This window comes from Anolis carolinensis, chromosome 6 (assembly GCF_035594765.1).
Source record: "Anolis carolinensis isolate JA03-04 chromosome 6, rAnoCar3.1.pri, whole genome shotgun sequence".
NCBI classification, from domain to species: Eukaryota; Metazoa; Chordata; class Lepidosauria; order Squamata; family Dactyloidae; genus Anolis; species Anolis carolinensis.
The window spans coordinates 1202408-1224143 of record NC_085846.1 but is presented as its reverse complement, the minus strand read 5'-3'; the positions used below and the strand labels follow the sequence as shown (position 1 = coordinate 1224143).

General features: G+C 47.8%; 1 protein-coding gene across 2 annotated transcripts; it reads left to right on the top strand.

Annotated features, from left to right (window-relative positions):
• Positions 1 to 3302: 3302 nt before the first annotated feature.
• Positions 3303 to 20409, top strand: LOC100566841 (E3 ubiquitin-protein ligase TRIM56-like). Of its 2 annotated transcripts, XR_010007269.1 has the most exons (3): positions 4899 to 4969; positions 19742 to 19816; positions 20025 to 20409. XR_010007269.1 is itself a non-coding variant. In XM_008124090.2 (2 exons), exons 1-2 carry the CDS (start codon positions 4769 to 4771, stop codon positions 12710 to 12712), a joined length of 2376 nt encoding a protein of 791 aa, XP_008122297.2. In that variant the 5' UTR covers positions 3303 to 4768; the 3' UTR covers positions 12713 to 16108. The 2 variants fall into 2 exon arrangements, 1 of the variants encoding a protein (XP_008122297.2); XM_008124090.2 differs by lacking the exons at positions 19742 to 19816; positions 20025 to 20409 and adding an exon at positions 10538 to 16108 and having other exon boundaries at positions 3303 to 4969.
• The last annotated feature ends 1327 nt before the right edge of the window (positions 20410 to 21736 follow it).

Here is a 21736-nt window from a genome sequence, read left to right as displayed (position 1 = left end):
CCCTTTTGCCATCCTTAAAGGGGCAACCTCCCCATGAAGTGCTTGCGTTTGAGTTTGCAAGTCCCTGTGGGGTCTTTTTAAGGGGTCCCCAGGCATTGGCAAGTTGGGGAGGGGGCTTCAACGCCCACTTCTGGTGCTCACTATACACCTGAATGGGAGGTTGGAAGGTGGCTCACCCCCCCCCCCCCGCTCTGTTTACATGCCGCTCTGTGTTTACATGGCACTGTTTACGTGCCCCCCTCCTTTTTGCCCTTTACCCCCCCCCCCCCCGCTTCCTTGCCCACCCCCCTTTCCAGGCGCCCCAAATCTGAGTGCAATAATACAGAAGGCAACCCAGCCAGAGCTTTGCCAATGGATATAAGCCATATCAATAACAAAGGGTGATACTACTACTGCAATAATAATAATAATAATAATAATAATAATAATAATAATAATAATAGAGTCGAATCCCAGACACTTGGACCTAATGTGCACATGTGTTGTGTTGTGATGTACATGTAAATGATAATAATAATAATAATAATAATAATAATAATAATAATAATAATAATAAGACTGTTGCAATGCTGCTGTTGATGTTAAAACAGGGATTGATTTGTGGAAGGGAAAATAAAGGCGGTGGGAAAGGCCTCTCTCTCTGGTCCTGAGAAGTCCTTTGGCGAGGCTGGCTCGGAGCGCCCTCTGGTGGCGGCGTGGGGAAGCGGCAGATCCGGATGTGGGCCCGAGAAGGAGCAGCAGAGCCAGGTCTCAGTACTGGCAGAAAGAAGAGCAAGACTGGGATAAATGTTGTAGACTTTATATACATTTTGTATACACATATATATCTATAGATACAGTAGAGTCTCACTTTCCAACATTTGCTTATCCACTGTTTACCTCCCACCCTGATCTACAGCTGTCTCTCTCTAGAGTTTTCTCGATAGAGTTACGATTTGGGTCGATACAGGGAATGCCGTGGATGTAGCGTACCTGGATGTCAGTAAGGCCTTCGACAAAGTCCCCCACGACCTTCTGGCAAACAAACTAGTAAAATGTGGGCTAGACAAAACTACGGTTAGGTGGATCTGTAATTGGCTAAGCGAACAAACCCAAAGGGTGATTCTCACCAATGCGTCGTCTTCATCATGGAAAGAAGTGACAAGTGGAGTGCCACAAGCAGGGCTCCGTCCTGGGCCCGGTTCTGTTCAACATCTTTATTAACGACTTAGACGAAGGGTTAGAAGCAGAGCCGGCTCTACATAATTTTCAAGAGTAAGCGAACAGAATTTTGGCGCCCCCCCCCCCCAACACACACACCAATTGCTCCCATATAAGATTATCAAAGCAGATAATCCACATTATCTGCTTTGAACTGGATTATCTGAGTCCACACTGCCATATAATCCAGTTCAAAGCAGATGATCTGGATTTTATATGGCAGTGTAGAAGGGAACCTTCTACATTCCCATATAAGATTATTAAAGCAGATAATCCACATTATCTGCTTTGAACTGGATTATCTGAGTCCACACTGCCATATAATCCAGTTCAAAGCAGATGATCTGGATTTTATATGGCAGTGTAGAAGGGACCTTCTACATTCCCATATAAGATTATTAAAGCAGATAGTCCACATTATCTGCTTTGAACTGGATTATCTGAGTCCACACTGCCATATAATCCAGTTCAAAGCAGATGATCTGGATTTTATATGGCAGTGTAGAAGGGGCCTTCTACACTCCCATCTAAGATTATCAAAGCAGATAATCCACATTACCCGTTTTGAACTGGATTATCTGAGTCCACACTGCCATATAATCCAGTTCAAAGCTGATGATCTAGATTTTATATGGCAGTGCTGAAGGGGCCATTATCAAGCCTAAAACAGCAGTGTAGTGGTTTGAGCATTGAACGATGGCTCTTGAGACCTGGGTTCAAATTCTTTGCTGTGCTATGGAAGCCCATTAGGTGACCTTTGGTAAGTCATACTCTCTCAGCCTCTGAGGAAAGCAGCAGCATCCTCTCTTTGAACAAGTCTTGCCAAGCAACCCCTGTTATTGGATTGCCATAAGTTAGGAATGGCTTGAAGGCACAATGACCTAATCTCACCTAAAACTAGGAAATGAAGCACCTAAATATTAGGAATAATGTTTGTATTCTGTGTGATAGTGGAATTGATTGTATGGGACTGTTGTGGACTTTCCATCTTTGGGGAAAGATGGTCATCTTTCAGGAATGCTTTAAGTGTGTATTGCTGTATGACAGAATGCGGTTGAATGTGATGACCATTAAGGTCCCTTCTAATTTTAACATTTTATGATTCTACCAGCCAGTTGCTGTGGCATAGTCAATTGGTCACCCTGATAAGCACTTAATGGCCTTGGAGCCTGAAAGCCTGGCTTATTCCTCCCTGGGGGAATACTTTGTTGGGTGGTGTTAGCTGGCCCTGATTGTTGCCTGTCTGCAATTCCTCTGTTCTCTGTGTTGCTCTTTATTCACTGTCCTGGTTTTAAAGTGTTTTAATGGTGGTTGCCAGGTTTTGCCGATTTTCAATGGCTTATATAAGTATGGAATAATGTCCAGTGTGGGAGAAAGAACTCTTGTCTGTTGGAGGCATGTGTGAATGTTGCAACTGGCCACCTTGATTAGCATTGAATGGCCTTGCAGCTGCAAAGTCAATCAGGGAGGGTGGGGACAAGTGGAGCGTATATATACCTGTGGAATGATGTCCAGGGTAGAAGAAAGAACTGTTGGAGGCAAGTGGGAATGTTGCCATTGGCCAAATTGATTAGCAATGCATAGCTTTGCAGCCTTGCAGCTTCAAAGGCTGGCTGCTTCATGCCTAGGGGAATCCTTTGTTGGGAGGTATTAGCTGGCTCTTCCTGTCATAAATGTGGGTGAAATGTCAGGAGAGGGATATAAATAAATTAATAAAAAGCAGGAAGCTGCCAGGCTTTGAAGCTGCAATGCTATTCAATGCTATTCAAGCTGGCCAATTCTGTCTCTCACCCTGGACCTTCCATAGGTATATAAACCCCACTTGCCTAGTTTCCAACAGACCTCACAATCCCCGAGGATGCCTGCCCCATGGGCGAAATGCCAGAAAACAATGCCTCCCGACATGGCCACACAGCCTGGAAAACTCACAACAACCCACAAATAAAAAGCAGTTTTAAATCCTGCTCTAAATTTCTAGCCTACCTCGTAGGGCGCGCGTTGCTGGCCTGGCTGCTGCTAATGGAGGAAAGCAACAGGAGGGGGCGTGGCTTCCAGGCACGGGAGCGGGAGGGAGGGAGGGAGAAAAGGAAGGAGAGCTCCCATAGGCCAGTATCGGCTGAAACAGCGCCAAATAGCCAATGGGAGCCCATCCTGAACAAGTAGGAGAGATCCACCCGGTCTTTCCCACTTCGTGTGTCCTTTCCATTTTGCATGTGCAGGCAGCCCTGGCTCTCCGGCTGTAAAGGCAAAGGGGAGGGAAGCCGAAGCAGGTCCAAGGAGGCCAACCTGGCTCTCATCTGCTGCCAAACGGGGGAAGAGAGGCACTGCTTTGTCCCAAAGGGCGCCCGCCCAGAGCTTCAGCGAGGCTCCTTTGCCCCAGCGCCCTCCAAAGCATCTCCAGGAGGCAAGCCCCAGCAGCCTGGACTTCAGCTCAGTTGGGCAGTCCTTTCCAAACTCAATAGCGCCCCTGGGAAGGTGGCGCCCAACGCGGGGGCGTGGCCAGCGTGCCGTGTTGGGCCGGGCCTGGTTAGAAGGCACGATCATCAAGTTTGCAGATGACACCAAACTGGGAGGGAGAGCCAACACTCCAGAAGACAGGAGCAGAATTCAAAACGATCTTGACAGACTAGAGAGATGGGCCGAAACTCACAAAATGAAGTTCAACAGGGACAAATGCAAGAGACTTCACTTCGGCAGAAAAAAAGGAAACCAAAGATACAGAATGGGGGACGATGCCTGGCTTGACAGCAGTGTGTGCGAAAAAGACCTTGGAGTCCTCGTGGGGAGGAAGGGGAAGAAGTTAAACATGAGCCAGCAATGTGAAGCGGCTGCTAAAAAAGCCAACGGGATTCTGTCCTGCATCAAGAGGGGAATAGCGTCCAGATCCAGGGAAGTCCTGCTCCCCCTTATTCTATTCTGCCTTGGTCAGACCACACCTGGAATCACACTGTGTCCAATTCTGGGCACCACAGTTGAAGGGAGATGTTGACAAGCTGGAAAGCGTCCAGAGGAGGGCGACTAAAATGATCAAGGGTCTGGAGAACAAGCCCTATGAGGAGCGGCTTAAAGAGCTGGGCATGTTTAGCCTGCAGAAGAGAAGGCTGAGAGGAGACATGATAGCCATGTACAAATACGTGAAGGGAAGTCATAGGGAGGAGGGAGGGAGCTTGTTTTCTGCTGCCCTGCAGACTAGGACACGGAACAATGGCTTCAAACTACAGGAAAGGAGATTCCACCTGAACATCAGGAAGAACTTCCTCACTGTGAGAAGGGCTGTTCGACAGTGGAACTCTCTGCCGCGGACTGTGGTGGAGGCTCCTTCTTTGGAGGCTTTTAAGCAGAGGCTGGATGGCCATCTGTCAGGGGTGCTTTGAATGCGATTTCCTGCTTCTTGGCAGAATGGGGTTGGACTGGATGGCCCATGAGGTCTCTTCCAACTCTACAGTTCTATGATTCTATGGTTGCGCTAGATGGCCCACGTGGACTCTTCCAATTCTATGATTCTGAAAAGCAGTGTAAATAAACATAAGAAGAAGACTATCAGTGGGGCAGGACCGAATATCATCTCATGGCCTTACCCGCCTCTCCGTTTTTTAAGACAGTCCCAAACACATCACGCAACCTAATGGCGAGGATTCGGCGGAGGGAGGGGCCAAGAGAGCGAGGGGAGGAGGGGGAGGAGGAGGCGTATTTGCGGCGGGACGGTTTCGCTTTCGTTTCTCTGTCCGCAGAAGGACGGCGGCGGGGAGAGGGGGCTGCGTGGCTTCAGGTAGGCCGACCTTCGGGTCTGGCGGGGGGGGGGGGGGGCTGTTCCCATTTCCACGAACAGCCCCATCGTCGTCATATTATGGCAAGCCATGGTGTTTGTTCCTGGGTGGGCGATCGATGCCACCATTCCCTAATTGGTTCTATCCTAAAAACATGGGAGAGGTTTACTCAACTGCCAAAACTTTGCCTTTGCAGGCGGGACATCCTGCCAGAACACATTATACTATATCAGGGCTCCTCAAACTTTTGAAGCCGAGGGCCGGTCCACAATCCTTCAGACTGTTGAGGGGCCGAATTATCATTTGAAAAAAAACCCCGAACAAATTCCTATGCACACTGCACATATCTTATTTGTAGTGCAAAACAACAACAATAACAATGAAAGACCAATACAATATTTAAAAATGAAAATAATTTTAACCAACATAAACCTATCAGGATTTCAATAGGAAGTGTGGGCCTGCTTCTGGCCAATGAGATAGTCAGGTTAATTAGGATTTGTGTTGTCGAAGGCTTTCATGGCCAGAATCACAGGGTTGTTGTATGTCTTTCGGGCTGTGTGGCCATGTTCCAGAAGCATTCTCTCCTGACGTTTCGCCCACATCTATGGCAGGCATCCTCAGAGGTTGTGAGGTATGGACCCTTCCATACCTCACAACCTCTGAGGATGCCTGCCATAGATGTGGGCGAAACGTCAGGAGAGAATGCTTCTGGAACATGGCCACACAGCCCGAAAGACATACAACAACCCTTAATTAGGATTGTTGTTGTTGTTGTGTGCCTTCATGTCATTTCAGACTTTGGGCAAGCCTAAGTCCAAAATTATTTATTCATTTACTACATTTATTTACTACATTTATATCCCACCCTTCTCACCCAGAACTCAGAGCAACTGTATATACATACAATATATTATATTATTAGCATAGCACAATATTAGCATTATATATTACTATGTTGAACTATACCACTATACCGTAATATTATATGTAATATATAACATATAATTAATATTATTATTTGGTATTATTATTAGTATTATATTGTATAAAATGAGAATATTATCAACATCATATGTATATACAATATATTATATTATTAAAACTGATAGAAAAATATTATATTATAAATGAGGGCGGGGGTCCCCGGGCCTTAGTTTGGGGACCCCTGTACTATATTATTGTATTTTATTGTGTTGTCGAAGGCTTTCATGGCCGGAATCACTGGGTTGCTGTGAGTTTTCCGGGCTTGCCTAGCCATGTTCCAGAAGCATTCTCTCCTGACGTTTCCACCAGGCCTGTAGCCCGGGGGGGGGGGAAGGGGTTCAACCCCCCCCCCCCGAAATTTTTCAAGTTAAAAAAAAACCTGGTTTACTCATGAATTTTAACTGGTTAACCAAATCCTCACGCTAAGTCTATGAGACGCAAAATATTAAGAGTCCCTCCAGGCACTATCTGATATTGACAGGTCTGAACCCGGGGGGCAGGTGGGTCAGGGGTTCAACCCAACCCCCCCCCCCAATTTTCAAAACCCCTCCCGAAATTTTTTTCTGGCTACGGCCCTGGTTTCTACCACATCTATGGCAGGCCTCCTCAGAGATTGAGGGGTCTGTTGGAAACTAGGCAAGGGAGGTTTATATATCTGTAGAATGACGTGGAGGGTGAAAGAGAGAACACTTGCCTGCTTGAGGCAAGTGTGAACGTTGCAATTGGCCACCTTGATTAATAATAATAATGATAATAATAATAATAATTTATTTCTTATATCCTGCCTCCATCTCCCCAAGGGGACTCAGGGCGGCTTACATGGGGACAAAGCCCTAAAAACAACAGTTGACATATACATAAAACAGTACAAGTTACAAATTAAAATTAAAATACATATCCAGAACCAAACATGGGAGGGGCAGACTTGTGCAAACAGGCATAGTGGAACCAGAGCAGGGTAAAGGGCTCGGAGCCGGCAGGGCGATTTGGACTGTATGGTGAAAGTGCAGCGGATTATTCGAAAGCACATTGAAAGAGCCATGTTTTCAAGCTTTTTCAGAATGTGGTTATGGTGGGTGCAAGTCTGATCTCCAAGGGGAGAGAGTTCCAGCATTCAGTAGCCTTGCAGCTTCAAAGCCTGGCTGCTTCCTGCCTAGGGGAACCCTTCGTTGGGAGGTGTTCACTGGCCCCAGTTGATTCTTGTCTGGAATTCCCTTGCTTTTTAAAGTCTTGCTCTTTATTTACTGTTCTGATTTTAGAGTTTTTAAATACTGGGAGCCAGATTCGGTTCATTTTCGTGGTTTGAGAACCCAGAAATGCTGGACCACTCTCACAACCACCGTGTCAGATGACACAGAGAAGCCGTTGAAATCTGCAAGAAGCAGCTGGGGAAACTCAACGGAAAGGAGGAAACCATGAATATGAGCACAATCTGCCTCCCAATATTTAAAAAAAACTTGTTTTATAAACAAGGATTGGGATAAAGTTTCAGTGGAGCCCCTTCTGCCCCTGATAATGACTCTTCCAGGAGTGGATTTTCCATCCTTCCTTCTACGGAGGAGATTCCTCTCCGTTCCTGTTGTCTCAGCTCTGTTCTAATCTAGGAGTACAGGGTTGTTGTATGTCTTTTGGGCTGTGTGGCCATGTTCCAGAACATCAGAACTTCTGGAACATGGCCACACAGCCCGAAAGACATACAACAACCCTGTGATCCCAGCCATGAAAGCCTTCGACAACAAATCTAGGACTAAGATCCACCCAGAGGAAAGGTGTTCTTACCAGACATCAAGGGAACCACTGACTGCATAGGCAAACTGATGAAGAAGCACAACCTACAAACTATCTACAGACCCACAAAGAAAATCCAACCAATGCTACGGTCAGCGAAGGACAAGAGGGATCCTCTCTCCTTGGCAGGAGTCTACCGGATACCATGCAGCTGTGGACAAGTCTACATAGAGACCACCAAACGCAGCATTGCCCAAACACGAGTCAAAGAACATGAAAGGCACTGCAGACTCACTCAACCAGAGAAGTCAGCCATAGCAGAGCACCTGAGGAACCAACCTGGACACAGTATATTATTTGAGAACACAGAAATGCTTGACCACCCCAACAACTGTCATGTCAGACGACACAGAGAAGCCATTGCAATTCACAAGCATGTGGACAACTTCAACAGAAAGCAGGAAACCATGAAAAAGAACAAAATCTGGCTACCAGTATTAAAAAACTCAAAAATCAGAACAGTAGATGGGAAGCAACACTCTGAGGGCAGAGGAGCCCCAAGGATGGCTATTGATTGAACAAAGGCTGCCCCCCAGGCAAGAGACTAAACCTTTCCAATGCTAATTAGGGTGATTAACTGAAACATTAATGCTGGCTTCCCAGTGACAAAGGACTCTTGCCACACCCTGAATCTCCACAGATATATATTTTTCCTTTCCTTGCCTAGTTTCTCCATGCCTCACAACCTCTGAGGATGCCTGCCATAGATTTGGGCGAAACGTCAGGAGAGAATACTTCTGGAACATGGCCACACATACAACAAAGACATACAACAACCCTGTGATCCCGGCCACGAAAGCCTTTGACAACACAAATCTAGGAGTAGTTTGTAAGTCGGATGTTTGCAACTCTGGGGCTGCCTGTTTCTGAAAGTGCAGGACCCACACGAGTCACAACGGGATGCACACCGAAGGGCACCGGGCAACATGGCATCACAGCTGTCAAACTTGTGTGCATAGGGTGCCACATATACCGGTTTTTCCTTTGTGATAAGGTCTGGGGTTTCCTAAATGAAAAGAAGAAGAATAGAATCATAGAGTTGGAAGGGACACCAAAGGCCATCTAGTCCAACCCCCTTCTGCCATGCAGGGAAAGCACAATCAAAGCACCCCCAACAAATGGCCACCCAACCTCTGCTTCAAAGCATCCACCACACTCTGAGGCAGAGAGTTCCACTGCTGAACAGCTCTCACCGTTTGGAAGTTCTTCCTCATGTTCAATGGAATCTCCTTCCCTGTCATTTGAACCCATGGCTGCCTTGAGTCCTAGTTTCCAGGGCAGCAGAAAGGAAGCCTCTCTCTCTCCCTTACGGCATCCTTTCATAGAATCATAGAATCATAGAATAGTAGAGTTGGAAGAGACCACATGGGCCATCTAGTCCAACCCCCTGCTAAGAAGCAGGAAATCGCATTCAAAGCACCCCCGACAGATGGCCATCCAGCCTCTGCTTAAAAGCCTCCAAGGAAGGAGCCTCCACCACGGCCCCGGGGAGAGAGTTCCACTGTCGAACAGCTCTCACAGTGAGGAAGTTCTTCCTGATGTTCAAGTGGAATCTCCTTTCCTGTAGCCAACAGGGAGTAGTAATGCCGTCGTCAAAAGCCAAGCCGAATTCAGGAACAAATGGGAGCAAACCAGAAGTAAGGATGCCGTCGTCAGGAGCCAAGCCAAATTCAGGAACCAGCAGGAAGCCAACAAACACCAAGCCAGGAGCGAGCAACGCCATCATCAGGAGCCAAGCCGAATCCAGAAACCCAAAAGGAAGCCAGCGAATGCCAAACCAGGAATGAGCGTGGTCGTCATCAGGAGCCAACACCGAACTCAGGAGCTAGAGGGAAGCCAGGAATGCCAAACCAGGAACGAACGTTGTTGTCGTCAGGAGCCAAAACCGATTCAGGAACACGAAGCTGTACAGCCAGGACTCGAGGAGACCAGGCAGCGACAAAGCAATGTCCCAAAACGACACCTTGCCTTCTGCAAGGGACCTTCACTTCCAACTCCACTTTTAACTTACACCTCAGAGTCCGATGATGATGAGGCCTCCGCCCGGTCATCATTACCCACAGCTGATCTTGATCTCATAGGTGAACCTCACCCATCAGCCCTCCAATCACTCCATCTTTGTTCAAGACTTAGATCTCCCCATGTCCCTGGTGTACCAGTAGCGTGCCAGTCTCCCGATGCACCCTCAGAAACTGGTTCTGCAGCATCTTCCATCCCATTCCCAGACCCATCATCCCCAGAAAATCCTTCAAACGTTTCATCTTCCGTGGGAGCAGTAAGTATATCTCGGATCTTCTTCCTTTCCCTTTCCTCATCTGACTCTTGCTCCCAAGTTGACCTCTTAGTTCCTCTACTTTCTGTTAACCCATCATCTTCCAGCATTGACTCCTCTTCACTAGAGAACCCTTCAAACGTTTCATCCTCAGAAGGAGCCATAAGTATTTCCCGAACCCGCTTGTTTGATGAGGAACTTGCTGTTCCTCATCAAACACCTGCTCACCATTACCCCTTTTCCTCCTACTAGCAGTTTTACCAGTAGTACCAGAACTGCCCCTTAGCCCAACTACAACACACACATCCTCAAAATCCTGAAAAATCATGCCAGGGCTTATTTTCGGGATAGCTCTTATTCAGGAAATGGTATATATAATGTCACTGGAGGCAGCATTGAACTTTGTTTTATGATGTACAATGACAATAAAGTTATTCTATTCTGTCCTAAAGAAGGGGTCATGCACAACAATAGGCTGTTAACCTGCCTTTTCTCACTGACCGCTCCTTGCCGTCTCCAACAGGTCCTGCGACCCCTTCGTCCCAGGTGGTGGGACCCCGACATGGCAGCCGCCCAAGGCCACTCCGCCGCCCCCAGCGCAGCCCCTTCGTCCTCCTGGCTGTGGGAGGCGCTGGCCAGTGGGTTCCTCTCCTGCCCCATCTGCCTGGAGCGCTTCAGCCGGCCCAAGATCCTGCCCTGCCTCCACACTTACTGCCAGGGCTGCCTGGAGACACTGCTGGACGGGCGGGCGGAGGAGGAAGCGGAGGAGGCGGCCGAGGAGGAGGCGGATGCGCAGACGCTGCGCTGCCCCGAGTGCCGCGTCCGGGTGCCCCTCCCGGCCGGAGGGGTGGCCGCCCTCAAGACCAACTTCTTCATCAACGGGCTGCTGGACCTGGCCTGCCCCGCAGGGAGGGCGCCCTCCTCCCCCGCCTGCGCCCTGTGCCCCCTCATCGGGCAGGAGCCCCCCCGGCCGGCCTCCTCGCACTGCCTGGACTGTGCCGACGACATGTGCCCGTCCTGTGCTGGGGGGCACCGCTGCTCCCGGCTGACGCACAACCACCGCGTGGTGGACATGGAGGGATACCTCTCAGGGCGCTACGACCGGGAGGTGCGGGAGCGGCAGGCCTCCCGCTGCAAGAAGCACTCTGGGGAGGAGTTGCGCTTCTTCTGCGACCGTTGCGCGGCCCCGCTTTGCCGGGAGTGCCGCCTGGGCCCTCACCTGCAGCATCCCTGCCGGACCCTGGCCGAAGCGGCCGAGGAGCGCCGCCTGGCAGTCGAAGAGCTCCTGGGGAAGGTCGAGGCGGTGGCACGTCGCTTGGCCACAGACAGGGCCGGCCTGGAAGCCGCGGTGGAGGGGCTGGAGGCCGGCCAGGCCAGGATCCGGACCCGGGTGGAAGAGGCCTGTTCGCGGGCGGTGGCCTGGCTGCTGTCCCAGCGGGAGGAGGTGCTGGCCCGCCTTTCAGAGCACGTGGAGGAGCGGAGGAAGGCCTGGGCGGCCCTGCGCTCGGAGCTGGAGCTGCAGGAGCAGGTGGCCTCCAGCACAGCGGCCTTCGCCCGGAGGGTCCTGACCCAGGGCCAAGGGGTGGAGGTCCTCTCCCTGGAGCAACTGGTCTCTGAGCGGCTGAAGGAGCTCCAGGAGGGACACTCCGATGAGACGCTGCAGATCCGGCTGCCCCGGCTGGAGATTGACCTGGCGGACCTGGAGGGAGGCCGCAGCCCCTTCCGCCTAGAGGAAGAGGGAGAGGAAGAAGAAGAGGAGGAGGAGCTCAGCAGAGCAGAGAAGAAGAGGAGGAAGAAGAAGACGAAGAAGCAGCAGCAGCAGCAAGAGCCCCAGACTGGGGGAGAGGCTCCCAAAGCCCCCAGCCCAGAAAAGCCCTCCAGTCAAGAGGTCCTACCTGCAGCTCCCAGCCGTGCGGCCCCCAAGGCCTTCTTCTCCTGCAGCTTCTGGGCCAAGACCCCCACGGACAAGCGGCGCCCGCAGGTGACCGGCCTGTGCCCCTTTGGCCCTGGGGAGCTTCTGGTGGCCGACGAGACGAACGGGCAGCTGAAGCGCTTCTCCTTGCAGGGGGAGTTCAGGGGGACGGTGCCGGTCCCCGAGGGGGTGGCGCCTTTCAGCGTGGCCGCCCTGGGCAGCAAGGTGGCCTTCACGGCCGGCTCCCGGCTCTTCCTCCTGGACGGCCATGGGGGGCTGGCCTGGGAGAAGGCGCTGCCAAAAGGTCAGGCCAACCATGCCATGGCGGCCTTGGGGAGCGACCGCCTGGCGGTCAGCGTAACTGGGCACGTGGAGCTCTACAACCTGGAAGGGCAGCAGGTGGGCAAGGTCCGGCCGGGGGGCTCTGCCAGGCACTGCCTGGTCTTCCTGGCCAGGCGTGAGGGGGGCTTTGTGGGGTCAGACTGGCACTATAACAGCGTGGTGCTCTTTGCAGAGAATGGGGGGCTGGTGGCCGAGTGCCAGGAGAGGCAGCTGGGGGGCTGCCAGCCGGGGTCTGTTTGCACCGACCCTCGGGGCACTGTCTATGTGGTCTTGAGGGAGCTTAACCGGGTGCTGGCCCTTTCCCCGGCCGGGGAGGTGCTCGGGGACTTCCTGACGGCCGAGAACGGCATTGACCGGCCCCGCATGGCCACCGTGGCTGGGGATGGGCGCTTGGCGGTGGCCCTCTGCAACGGGACCATCCACGTCTTTAAGATCAGGTACTAGGGCAAGAGAACTGGGGGTGGAGAGGGTGGGATAAGAAAGGGGTTGTTTTGGGGAGAGATCCATGGGAGGGGAGTGTTGAGGCTCAGGGTCCAAACATCTCTAGTCCAGCGGTTCTCAAAGTGTGCTCCGTGGGGCCCTTGGGACTCGGCAAAGCATCCACACTTTTTTCCTCCTCCTCCCCCAAGCTTTTCTCCTGGCTCTCTCTCTTTTAATGAGTTTATTGATCAGATGAACATACAGTGAGCTTTTGCAAAAGAAAGAAGCCCCACGCCTGCTCTTGGGCCGAGCTTCTATTTATATTGCCAGTCTTAACTTTCGTTTCCCAAGAAACTTTTCCCTATTTGTGAGCATGCGCCATAATGTCATCTTTCTTGCTGGAGCATACCTATCGCAGCCCATTATGTCAGTGTTAGCTAATTAGCCTCCTCGTTTATTCCCGTCCCTTATGAGAAGATTTATGCACTTTAATCCCCGCTACCTTCCCCTGTGCTGAGCTTTGAAGTCTTTAGCAAAACAACCAGTTCAATCTGTTCTTTTGAAGCTCTGTGCTGGGTTGTGTCTTATTACTATATTTTAAGCTGAATTGAATGTTGCCGGAGTTGTAAGCCGCCTTGAGTGCCCCGTGGGGTGAGAAAGGCGGGGTATAAATGAAGTAAATACAGTAGAGTCTCGCTTATCCAACCTTCGCTTATCCAACGTTCTGGATTATCCAACGCAGTCTACCTTTTAGCAGTCAATGTTTTTGTAGTCAATGTTTTCAATACATTGGGATGTTTTGGTGCTAAATTCGTAAGTGCAGTAATTACTACATAACATTACCGTGTATTGAACTGCTTTTTCTGTTGATTTATTGTAAAACATGATGTTTTGGTGCTTAATTTGTGAAATCATAACGTAATTTGACATTTACAAATGTTTCAAAACTCATTGCAAAATTAGGGGGCGCTGGTGTTTCATTTCTGAAGTGTTTCTAAAGTCTCATTAGTGAAATGTTATGACTATAACGAGAGTAATGAAATTTTGTTACTTTTTCGTTCTGCTAATTGCTCAAGTGGAGGAACTTCAGGGGCTTTTTTCTCCCTCATTTTTACAGCTATTGGGCTGAAGCTTGCTGCAATTGTAGAACACATTGACCACTGTGAGCCCATCAAGTTTCAGAACATTTCACTTATCCATGGATTTTTGGAAAATTTTCACAGTTTTTATTAACAACCTTTTTAATGTATAAAAACACTACAAGAGCGATCTCCTTAAATTTTCTCCGCAGTGGCACAGGATAACAGGGGATCATTCCCCCCAAATTTTTGGATTTTTAAAAAAGTTATGACAAAAAAGCTTCTTTAAAAAGGGCACAAGAGCTATGTCCTTGAATGTCCCTCTCTCATGTTAACCAACAGAACTTCCATGGAGGGATGTCTTCCCAGCTGAGCACAGAGATTGACTACCTAGAAGTCTCAGCCAGACCTCCTTTTTGTAGACTCAACCGTTCATGGGAACTCTGGCTGTGACGTAGGGACACATTGCCCAAAGGCTTGGTCCCTTGGTCAATGAATGAGGGGGGCTGTTGCGATGGAGGGCCGGGCTTTAGCACAGCTGGGAAATCACCAACAGCAATAAGATCTACCAACCCAAAGGTGGCCAGTTCGAAGCCCGGGTCTGGGTGAGCACCCAACGGTCAGCCCAGCTCACTGTTTACCTAAGTAATTCAAAAATTTAGAGCTGTAAGTAGAAAAATTAGGTAGCACTAAAAAGCCGGGGAGGTATTTTACAACATCATGATAAAAAAAAGACCAGAAATGCCGGTGACCAAAAGGAAGGAGGAAGTTCTTATGGCTCTTTGTCATAGGGAAGGGAACAACAGCGCCCCCCTGTGGCTGAATCCGAGCACAACCTCCAAGGTGCCAAAGCTGGATTTCAAGGCAACATACCTCCTTTCTGTCTGTTCTGTCCTGTCTGTCCAAATGGCATTAAATGTTTGCCATGTATGTGTATAGTGATCCGCCCTGAGTCCCCTTGGGCAGATAGGGCGGAATATATATAAAGTGTTGTTATTATTATATTGTTATTATCTCCCCTATTCTGATGTGAACAGAATTCTGGGAAATGTAGTTGAGAGCAGGGCCTATTGCTTTCTCTGCCATAGGGCTCTTCGCCTTCCCAAACTACATTTCCCAGAACCCTGTGCTTTCTCCATCTCTTTCCCAGCAAACTTGGCTTTCTCCCTGCTTCTTCCCTCTTCTAAAAGTGAGAGGCCATTCGTTTAAAGAGGAATGTCAGCCTTTTTGGCTTTGCTTTGCTTCCTTGCGCTGAAAATAAAACTGACTTTGGAAGGCTTCCCAGGTTTACAAAATTCAAACGAAAAAGTATTGCGTAAGTTTCGATTCTTGCATCTCAGGTACAAATTTAACCAATTGGATCCGACTCGTGACGTGTAATGAAAAATCTGCACACCTCTAATATATGAATCGCTCTAGGGATTTGCCTTGGAATGTGTGACTTTTAAATAATGGTTTTAAGATTTATATGTTTTAATTATGTGATTTTAAAGTAATTATTATTTGTCAAAAAAAAACGGTTAATTTGAGACACATTCACCTTCCGTCTCAATTTGACTTCTCCTTCGGCGATCTGGCCATCTGCACAGTCACACAGAAATAAACGCACACTTCCCAGCTGTCGGCTGAAACCAGCGGCTCTTGTCTTTATTGAAGTAACATACACTATTTACATAGTCTTGCTGGAGCATAGCATTCAAGCACCCGACCTTGATATTTTACCCTATATTATGTATGTTTGGCATCTATTTGTGCCTGTTGTGAGCCGCCCTGAGTCCCTTCAAGGTGAGAAGGATGGGACATAAATGAAGTAAGTGTCGCAGCTAGCAAATTGGGTTCCAAACTCTCAACCCCTTCTGCGGAAGTTGCACCCTTGTCCAAGGAGAAAAACCTCAAAACAAACTGTCCTTTGGTAAAGAAAGATTTATATAAACAAAACATACAAAACACAGTCCTTTGCTTTTATCAGCAGCAAAAACAAAGCTTTCTTATCTTCAAGCTTTAACCTTTGTGGTTTCTGGACTCTCTGTCTTCAAACCTCTTCAAACCTCTCTTCGGTTCTCCTTCAGTAGCTTTTCAGCAGCAATACCATCTTTTCCACCATCACAGCATCTTCATATTCACCTTCTCTCCTCTCACTCTACAACAACACCACAACAACACTGACACAAGACTTACTCAGACTCTATTAATAGCCCTCAATCTTAAGCAGGTGTCTTAATTGCTGCTGGTCAAACATAGATGGGACATGATTCTTGCAAACACTTATTCATTTTCACATAAGAAATGACCCAAATAATATAAAACTCTGACAGTAAGTAAATAAATAAATTGCAGCCTCCTCCCGTCTCTTTTACCCGTTCTTAAATCTCTCTTCTTGTCAGATTCACTTTGCACATCCTTGCTCCATGGGGGGGGGGGGGGGGGGTTGGCCTTTGTTGTAGCCCCGCCGTTGCCGTGACTCCTTTGCACCCAAGCACCACACAGCTCAAAGGCAATCCACAATAAGGACGTAGTTTACTGAGAAAAGAGTATATAATAAAAAGGCAGGGTAAAAGTGAATTAAGTTAATATCCAAAAGGTAATTCAGAATAATCAGCATAAACGAGAACCAAGGAGCACTCAATATCCAGACTTCACGGGTATTTCCAGAATGACATCCATCAACTTGATATTCTTTGATCTAATACTCAACATGGGCTCAAAATCCAAACTGAATCACAGAGATATGAGGGTTGAATGAAAAGTAATGCTTCCACCTTCGTTACTTGGGTTTGGATGGGAGTATGTTAATACAGTAGAGTCTCACTTATCCAACACTCACTTATCCAATGTTCTGGATTATCCAACGCATTTTTGTAGTCGATGTTTTCAATACATCGCGATATTTTGGTGCTAAATTCGTAAATACAATAATTACTACATAGCATTACTGTGTATTGAACTACTTTTTCTGTCAAATTTGTTGTATAACATGAAGTTTTGGTGATTAATTTGTAAAATCATAACCTAATTTGATGTTTAATTGGCTTCTCCTTAATCTCTCCTTATTATCCAACATATTCGCTTATCCAACGTTCTGCTGGCCCGTTTACGTTGGATAAGCGAGACTCTACTGTAAATCAAATGCAGAAATAATCCTGAGAATGTGCTCTTTAACCACCACTATTCACTTTTCCACATAATCACCAGACAATTGGATACATTTCTGCCAACGATGAACAAGTTTTCTGAAGCCAGAAGAAGTTGACACTCTGTTTCCATAACCAGCGTCTCGCAGTCCCCATCGTGCACAGATGTTCCGATTGCCAAGCAAAGCAATAATGTGACTCACACGTTCTTGTGAAATGCCGATGATGCTTGAAATTTCTCTCTGAGTGATACGACGATTGCCCTGAATCAATCTGTCAACCTTTTGCTTGTGAAACTCGGTGGTTGCTGTCACAGGACGTCCAACCCTTCGTTTGTCACGCAAGTCAGATGTTCCCACCTCAACATCTTTAAACTCACTTGCCCAATGAGGCACAGGACTCACATCAACACAATCCCCATAAACAGCTTGCATTCTCTGATGAATCTCCTTTCGGGCGACACCTTCTGCTGTCAAGAATTCAGTGACTGCACGTTGCTTAAGTCACATTGACCGACTTTCTGCGCAGGGTTCCATACTTCGCACTTTAACAACACAACCATCCAATGCTAAGGCTTTCCCGTCTGTGCAGGATTCCATACTTCGCACTTTAACAACGCAACCATTCAATGCTAAGGCTTCCTGCCAAATGGAATTAACTGTAGAGGAGAGTCTACTGAACAAGCCAGGACCTGCCGCACACCAGGACTGCCGTCTGTTGAGGAGTTACGAAGGTGGAGACATTACTTTTCATTCAACCCTCGTATAATCCAAAGGTTTGAAAACATGAACAGGGCCATAATTCCTAGTCTTAAAACAAGAATCCAGAACCGTAATCTAAGACACAGGCACAACCTCCCACATGATAATCCAGTGTTGGTCTCACAATGATGATTGTTTCAGAGCGCTTAGGAATCCCAACTCTAACCCCGAACGTCACTCTTTCTCACACCTGGACCCTCTTTGTTTATCTCACAGTCTCTGGGAAAAACATAGTTGCCTCTGTGTCATCGAAGGCTTTCATGGCCAGAATCACTGGGCTGCTGTGAGTTTTCCGGGCTGCCTGGCCATGTTCCCGAAGCATTCTCTCCTGATGTTTCACCCACATCTATGGCAGGCATCCTCAGAGGTTGTGAGGTCTGTTGGAAACTAGGCAAGGGGGCTTGATATTCCTGTGGAATAGTGTCCAGGGTGGGAGAAAGAACTCTAATCTACTGGAGGAAGTGTGAATGTTGCAATTAATCACCTGGTTAGCATTGAATGGCCTTGCAGCTTCAAGGATGATTCCTGCCCTGGGAATCCTTAGCTAGCCCTGATTGTTTCCTGTCTGGAATTCCCCTGATTTCAGAGTGTTGTTCTTTTTTTGCTGTCCTGAGTATTTTTACCACTGGTAGTCAGATTTCATTCATTTTTATGGTTTCCTCCTTTCAGTTGAAATTGTCCCCGTGCTCTCTTGGTCTTCTCTGTTTGGGACTCGGTGGCCTGAGAGCGGCCTGAGAGGCAGGGCGGTCAGGGGCAGCAGAAGTGTATTTCTGTGTCCTCAAACAATAATATTCTGTGTCCAGGTTGTCAGAGCGCGCGGTTTGGATAAACACACATGCAGCGGAAGATCAACGAAGAATCACTGGCACCAATAAAGAGGCTGAAGCCTGTTTTGCTTTCTATATAAGATTTACTAACAAACAGAAAACTCTCAAGACGATATATAAAGACAGAGCGCAGAGAGGCAGAGAGCAGAGGGCAGAGGGCATAACACAGGGAGCTATTTATAACCACCTCTGCTGTCTGATGCAATACACAGTTAACTCTTTACACACTCGCATAGTGGACAGCAGACAGTGCATGATGCAATCTCCAGCTCACATTGCAACACTATAACTCAATTACATTTAAACAACTCTATATACAATCATTCCCACTTCAACACAGGTTACTTCATCAAGTGCTCTGCAGTGCCTGACTTCTCTGGTTGAATTAGTCTGCAGTGCCTCCCCCCAGGCAGGAAGCAGCCAGGCTTTGGACCTGCAAGACCATTCAGTGCTAACCAAGTAGCCCAATGGCAACATTACCACTTGCTTCCAACAGAGAAGAGTTCTTCCTCCCAGCGTGGACATCAGACAGGGATAGATATATAAACCCCACTTGCCTCGTTTCCAACAGACCTCACAAACTCTGAGGATGCCTGCCATAGTTGTGGGCAAAATGTCAGGAGATAATTCTTCTGCAACATGGCCAGGCAGCCTGGAAAACTCACAGCAACCCAATGAAAAAAAAATGTGTTTCTACTGCCATAGAATCCAGTTCAAAGCAGATCAACTGGACTTTATATGGCAGTGTAGAAGAGGCCACAGACATCTTGCCTCTCTCCATGCTCACAGGAGAAGAAGGCAATGGCGGGATGAGGGGCTTGGCATGTGCTCAGAAACTTTGCATAAGAGGAGGCCTGTCCCTGAGAAGGATCCTGTAACAAAAAGGATGAGAGAATAGAGACAGGGGCGGACAGAGGCCCCGTCTGCACTGCCATATAAATCCAGGAGATCTGCTTTGATAATCTGGATTATATGGCAGTGCAGAAGGGACCAGAGAGGGCAATGGGGCTGGCACTGGCTGATCTATTGCCTTGATGGGGACTAGAAACTTGGGAAGGATGTGGCGACAAAGCAATGACCCTTTGCAAGGAGACCCTCTCCCTTTTGTGGTTATAAAAGGGGAGTCCGGCAATCCCTTCGAGCCAGATTTCAGCCTTTGGCTCAGAGTCGGGGGGGGGGGTTGCCTTGGCCGCCCCCTGAGGCTGAGAGAGTGTGACGTGCCCAAGGGCTCACATAACTCCCCCTCCCCCCACAGAGCCCTCCACCAGAAGAAGGGCCGGAGAGAGGCACCTTCCGGCCCCGGCTGGACAAAGTGGACACTTCTCTGCAGGTAAGGGGGGGGGGCTGCGAGGGGCGATCCCTCGTAGTTCGAGGATGATGGTCCTCCATTTCTGGGAAGACGCCTGTGCGTGATATTTTTTAATGTGTGGAGGTTGGTGCACAGCCGGTCAACACACAGTCTTCACAGATTGAGTTCCCAGCAGTGGTGTGATTAACACAACGAGAGTGGCTTCTCAGGGTTGTTGTATGTCTTTCAGGCTGTGTGGCCATGTTCCAGAAGTATTCTCTCCTGACGTTTCACCCACATCCATGGCAGGCATCCCCAGCGGTTGTGAGGTATGGAGAAACTCAGCAAGGAAGGTTCATATACATCTGTGGGAAGTCCAGGGTGAGAGAAGAACTCTTTGTCAGTTGGAGGCCGGTGTGATTTTGTGAAACGAAATCCAGCATATCTATCTTGTTTGCTGTGACATAATACAATAATAATAATAGAGGCGAATCCCAGACACTTGGACCTAATGTGCTCGTGTGTTGTGTTGCAATGTACATGTAAATACCAATAATAGTAATAAGACTGTTGTAATGCTGCTGTTGATGTTAAAACAGGGATTGATTTGTGGAAGGGAAAATAAAGGCGGTGGGAAAGGCCTCTCTCTCTGGTCCTGAGAAGTCCTTTGGCGAGGCTGGCTCGGAGCGCCCTCTGGTGGCGGCGCGGGGAAGCAGCAGATCCAGATGTGGGCCCGAGAAGGAGCAGCAGAGCCAGGTCTCGGTACTGGCAGAAAGAAGAGCAAGACTGGGATAAATATATATATATAAAAGAGTGATGGCATCACGGCGACCCACAAAACAACAAAACTACAGGCCCCCCAACCTCGAAATTTGACAACACAACCCATCACCCACGCCTCTAGGTTGATACAACAAAAAGAAAAAGAAAAAGAAAGTCCTAATTAGAGAGAGAGGAATAATTGCTTTTATCCAATTGCTGCCAGTTAGAAGGCTAAGCTCCTCCAACTTGGTCTCCTAGCAACCCAATAAAAAATAATAAAAAACACTAAAAATAATTAAAAACACTAAAAAATTAATACAATAAAATACTATAATAACAGAAAATAACTAAAAATAATACAAGAAAATAATAAAATATAATAAATAAAAAGATAACTTACAATAAAATTAATAAAAAAAAATACAAATAGCGTCAAATAAAAATTACACAACAATTTTTAACCAATACCACCACCACTTTGCCACAGCAACGCCTGGCCGGGCACAGCTAGTGTTATATAATTAAGACACCTCTGTATACTTTATATACATTTTGCATACACACATATATATACACACATATATACATATACATATATATATACAGTAGAGTCTCGCTTATCCAACCTCCACTTATCCAATGTTCTGTATTACCCAATGCAGTCGGCCTTTTAGTAGTCAAATTTTTATTTATTTTTATTTACAGTATTTATATTCCGCCCTTCTTTCTCACCCCGAAGGGGACTCAGGGCGGTTCACATTGCACACATATAAGGCAAACATTCAATGCCATAATATAGAACAGAGGCAATGTTTTCAATACATTGCAATGTTTTGATGCTAAATTTGTAAATACAGTAATTACTACATTGCCATGTATTGAACTGCTCTTTCTGTGAATTTGTTGTAAAACATGATGTTTTGGTGCCTAATTTGTGGCACAGCTGGCTAGTAACCAGCTGCTATAAATCACTACTGACCGAGAGGTCATGAGTTCGAAGCCCGGGTCGGGTTAAGCCTCCGACCATTAATAGCCCCGGCAAACATTCAATGCCAACAGACAAACAACATACATTAGACAGACTCAGAGGCATTTTTTAACATTTTTCCAGCTTCACGATTCCGGCCACAGGGGGAGCTGTTGCTTCACCGTCCAGAAGTGGCTGTACTTCCTCATTCCTTTCCTCGTGTTTTGCTGGCA

What these genes read in the sequence shown, in the direction of transcription:
- LOC100566841 (XM_008124090.2), top strand. Translation starts at nt 4,769, where the DNA reads ATGGCCTTACCCGCCTCTCCGTTTTTTAAGACAGTCCCAAACACATCA. An exon ending in AGGGGGCTGCGTGGCTTCAG is followed by an intron (nt 4,970 to 10,537) that starts GTAGGCCGACCT and finishes CGTCTCCAACAG; the next exon opens with GTCCTGCGACCCCTTCGTCC.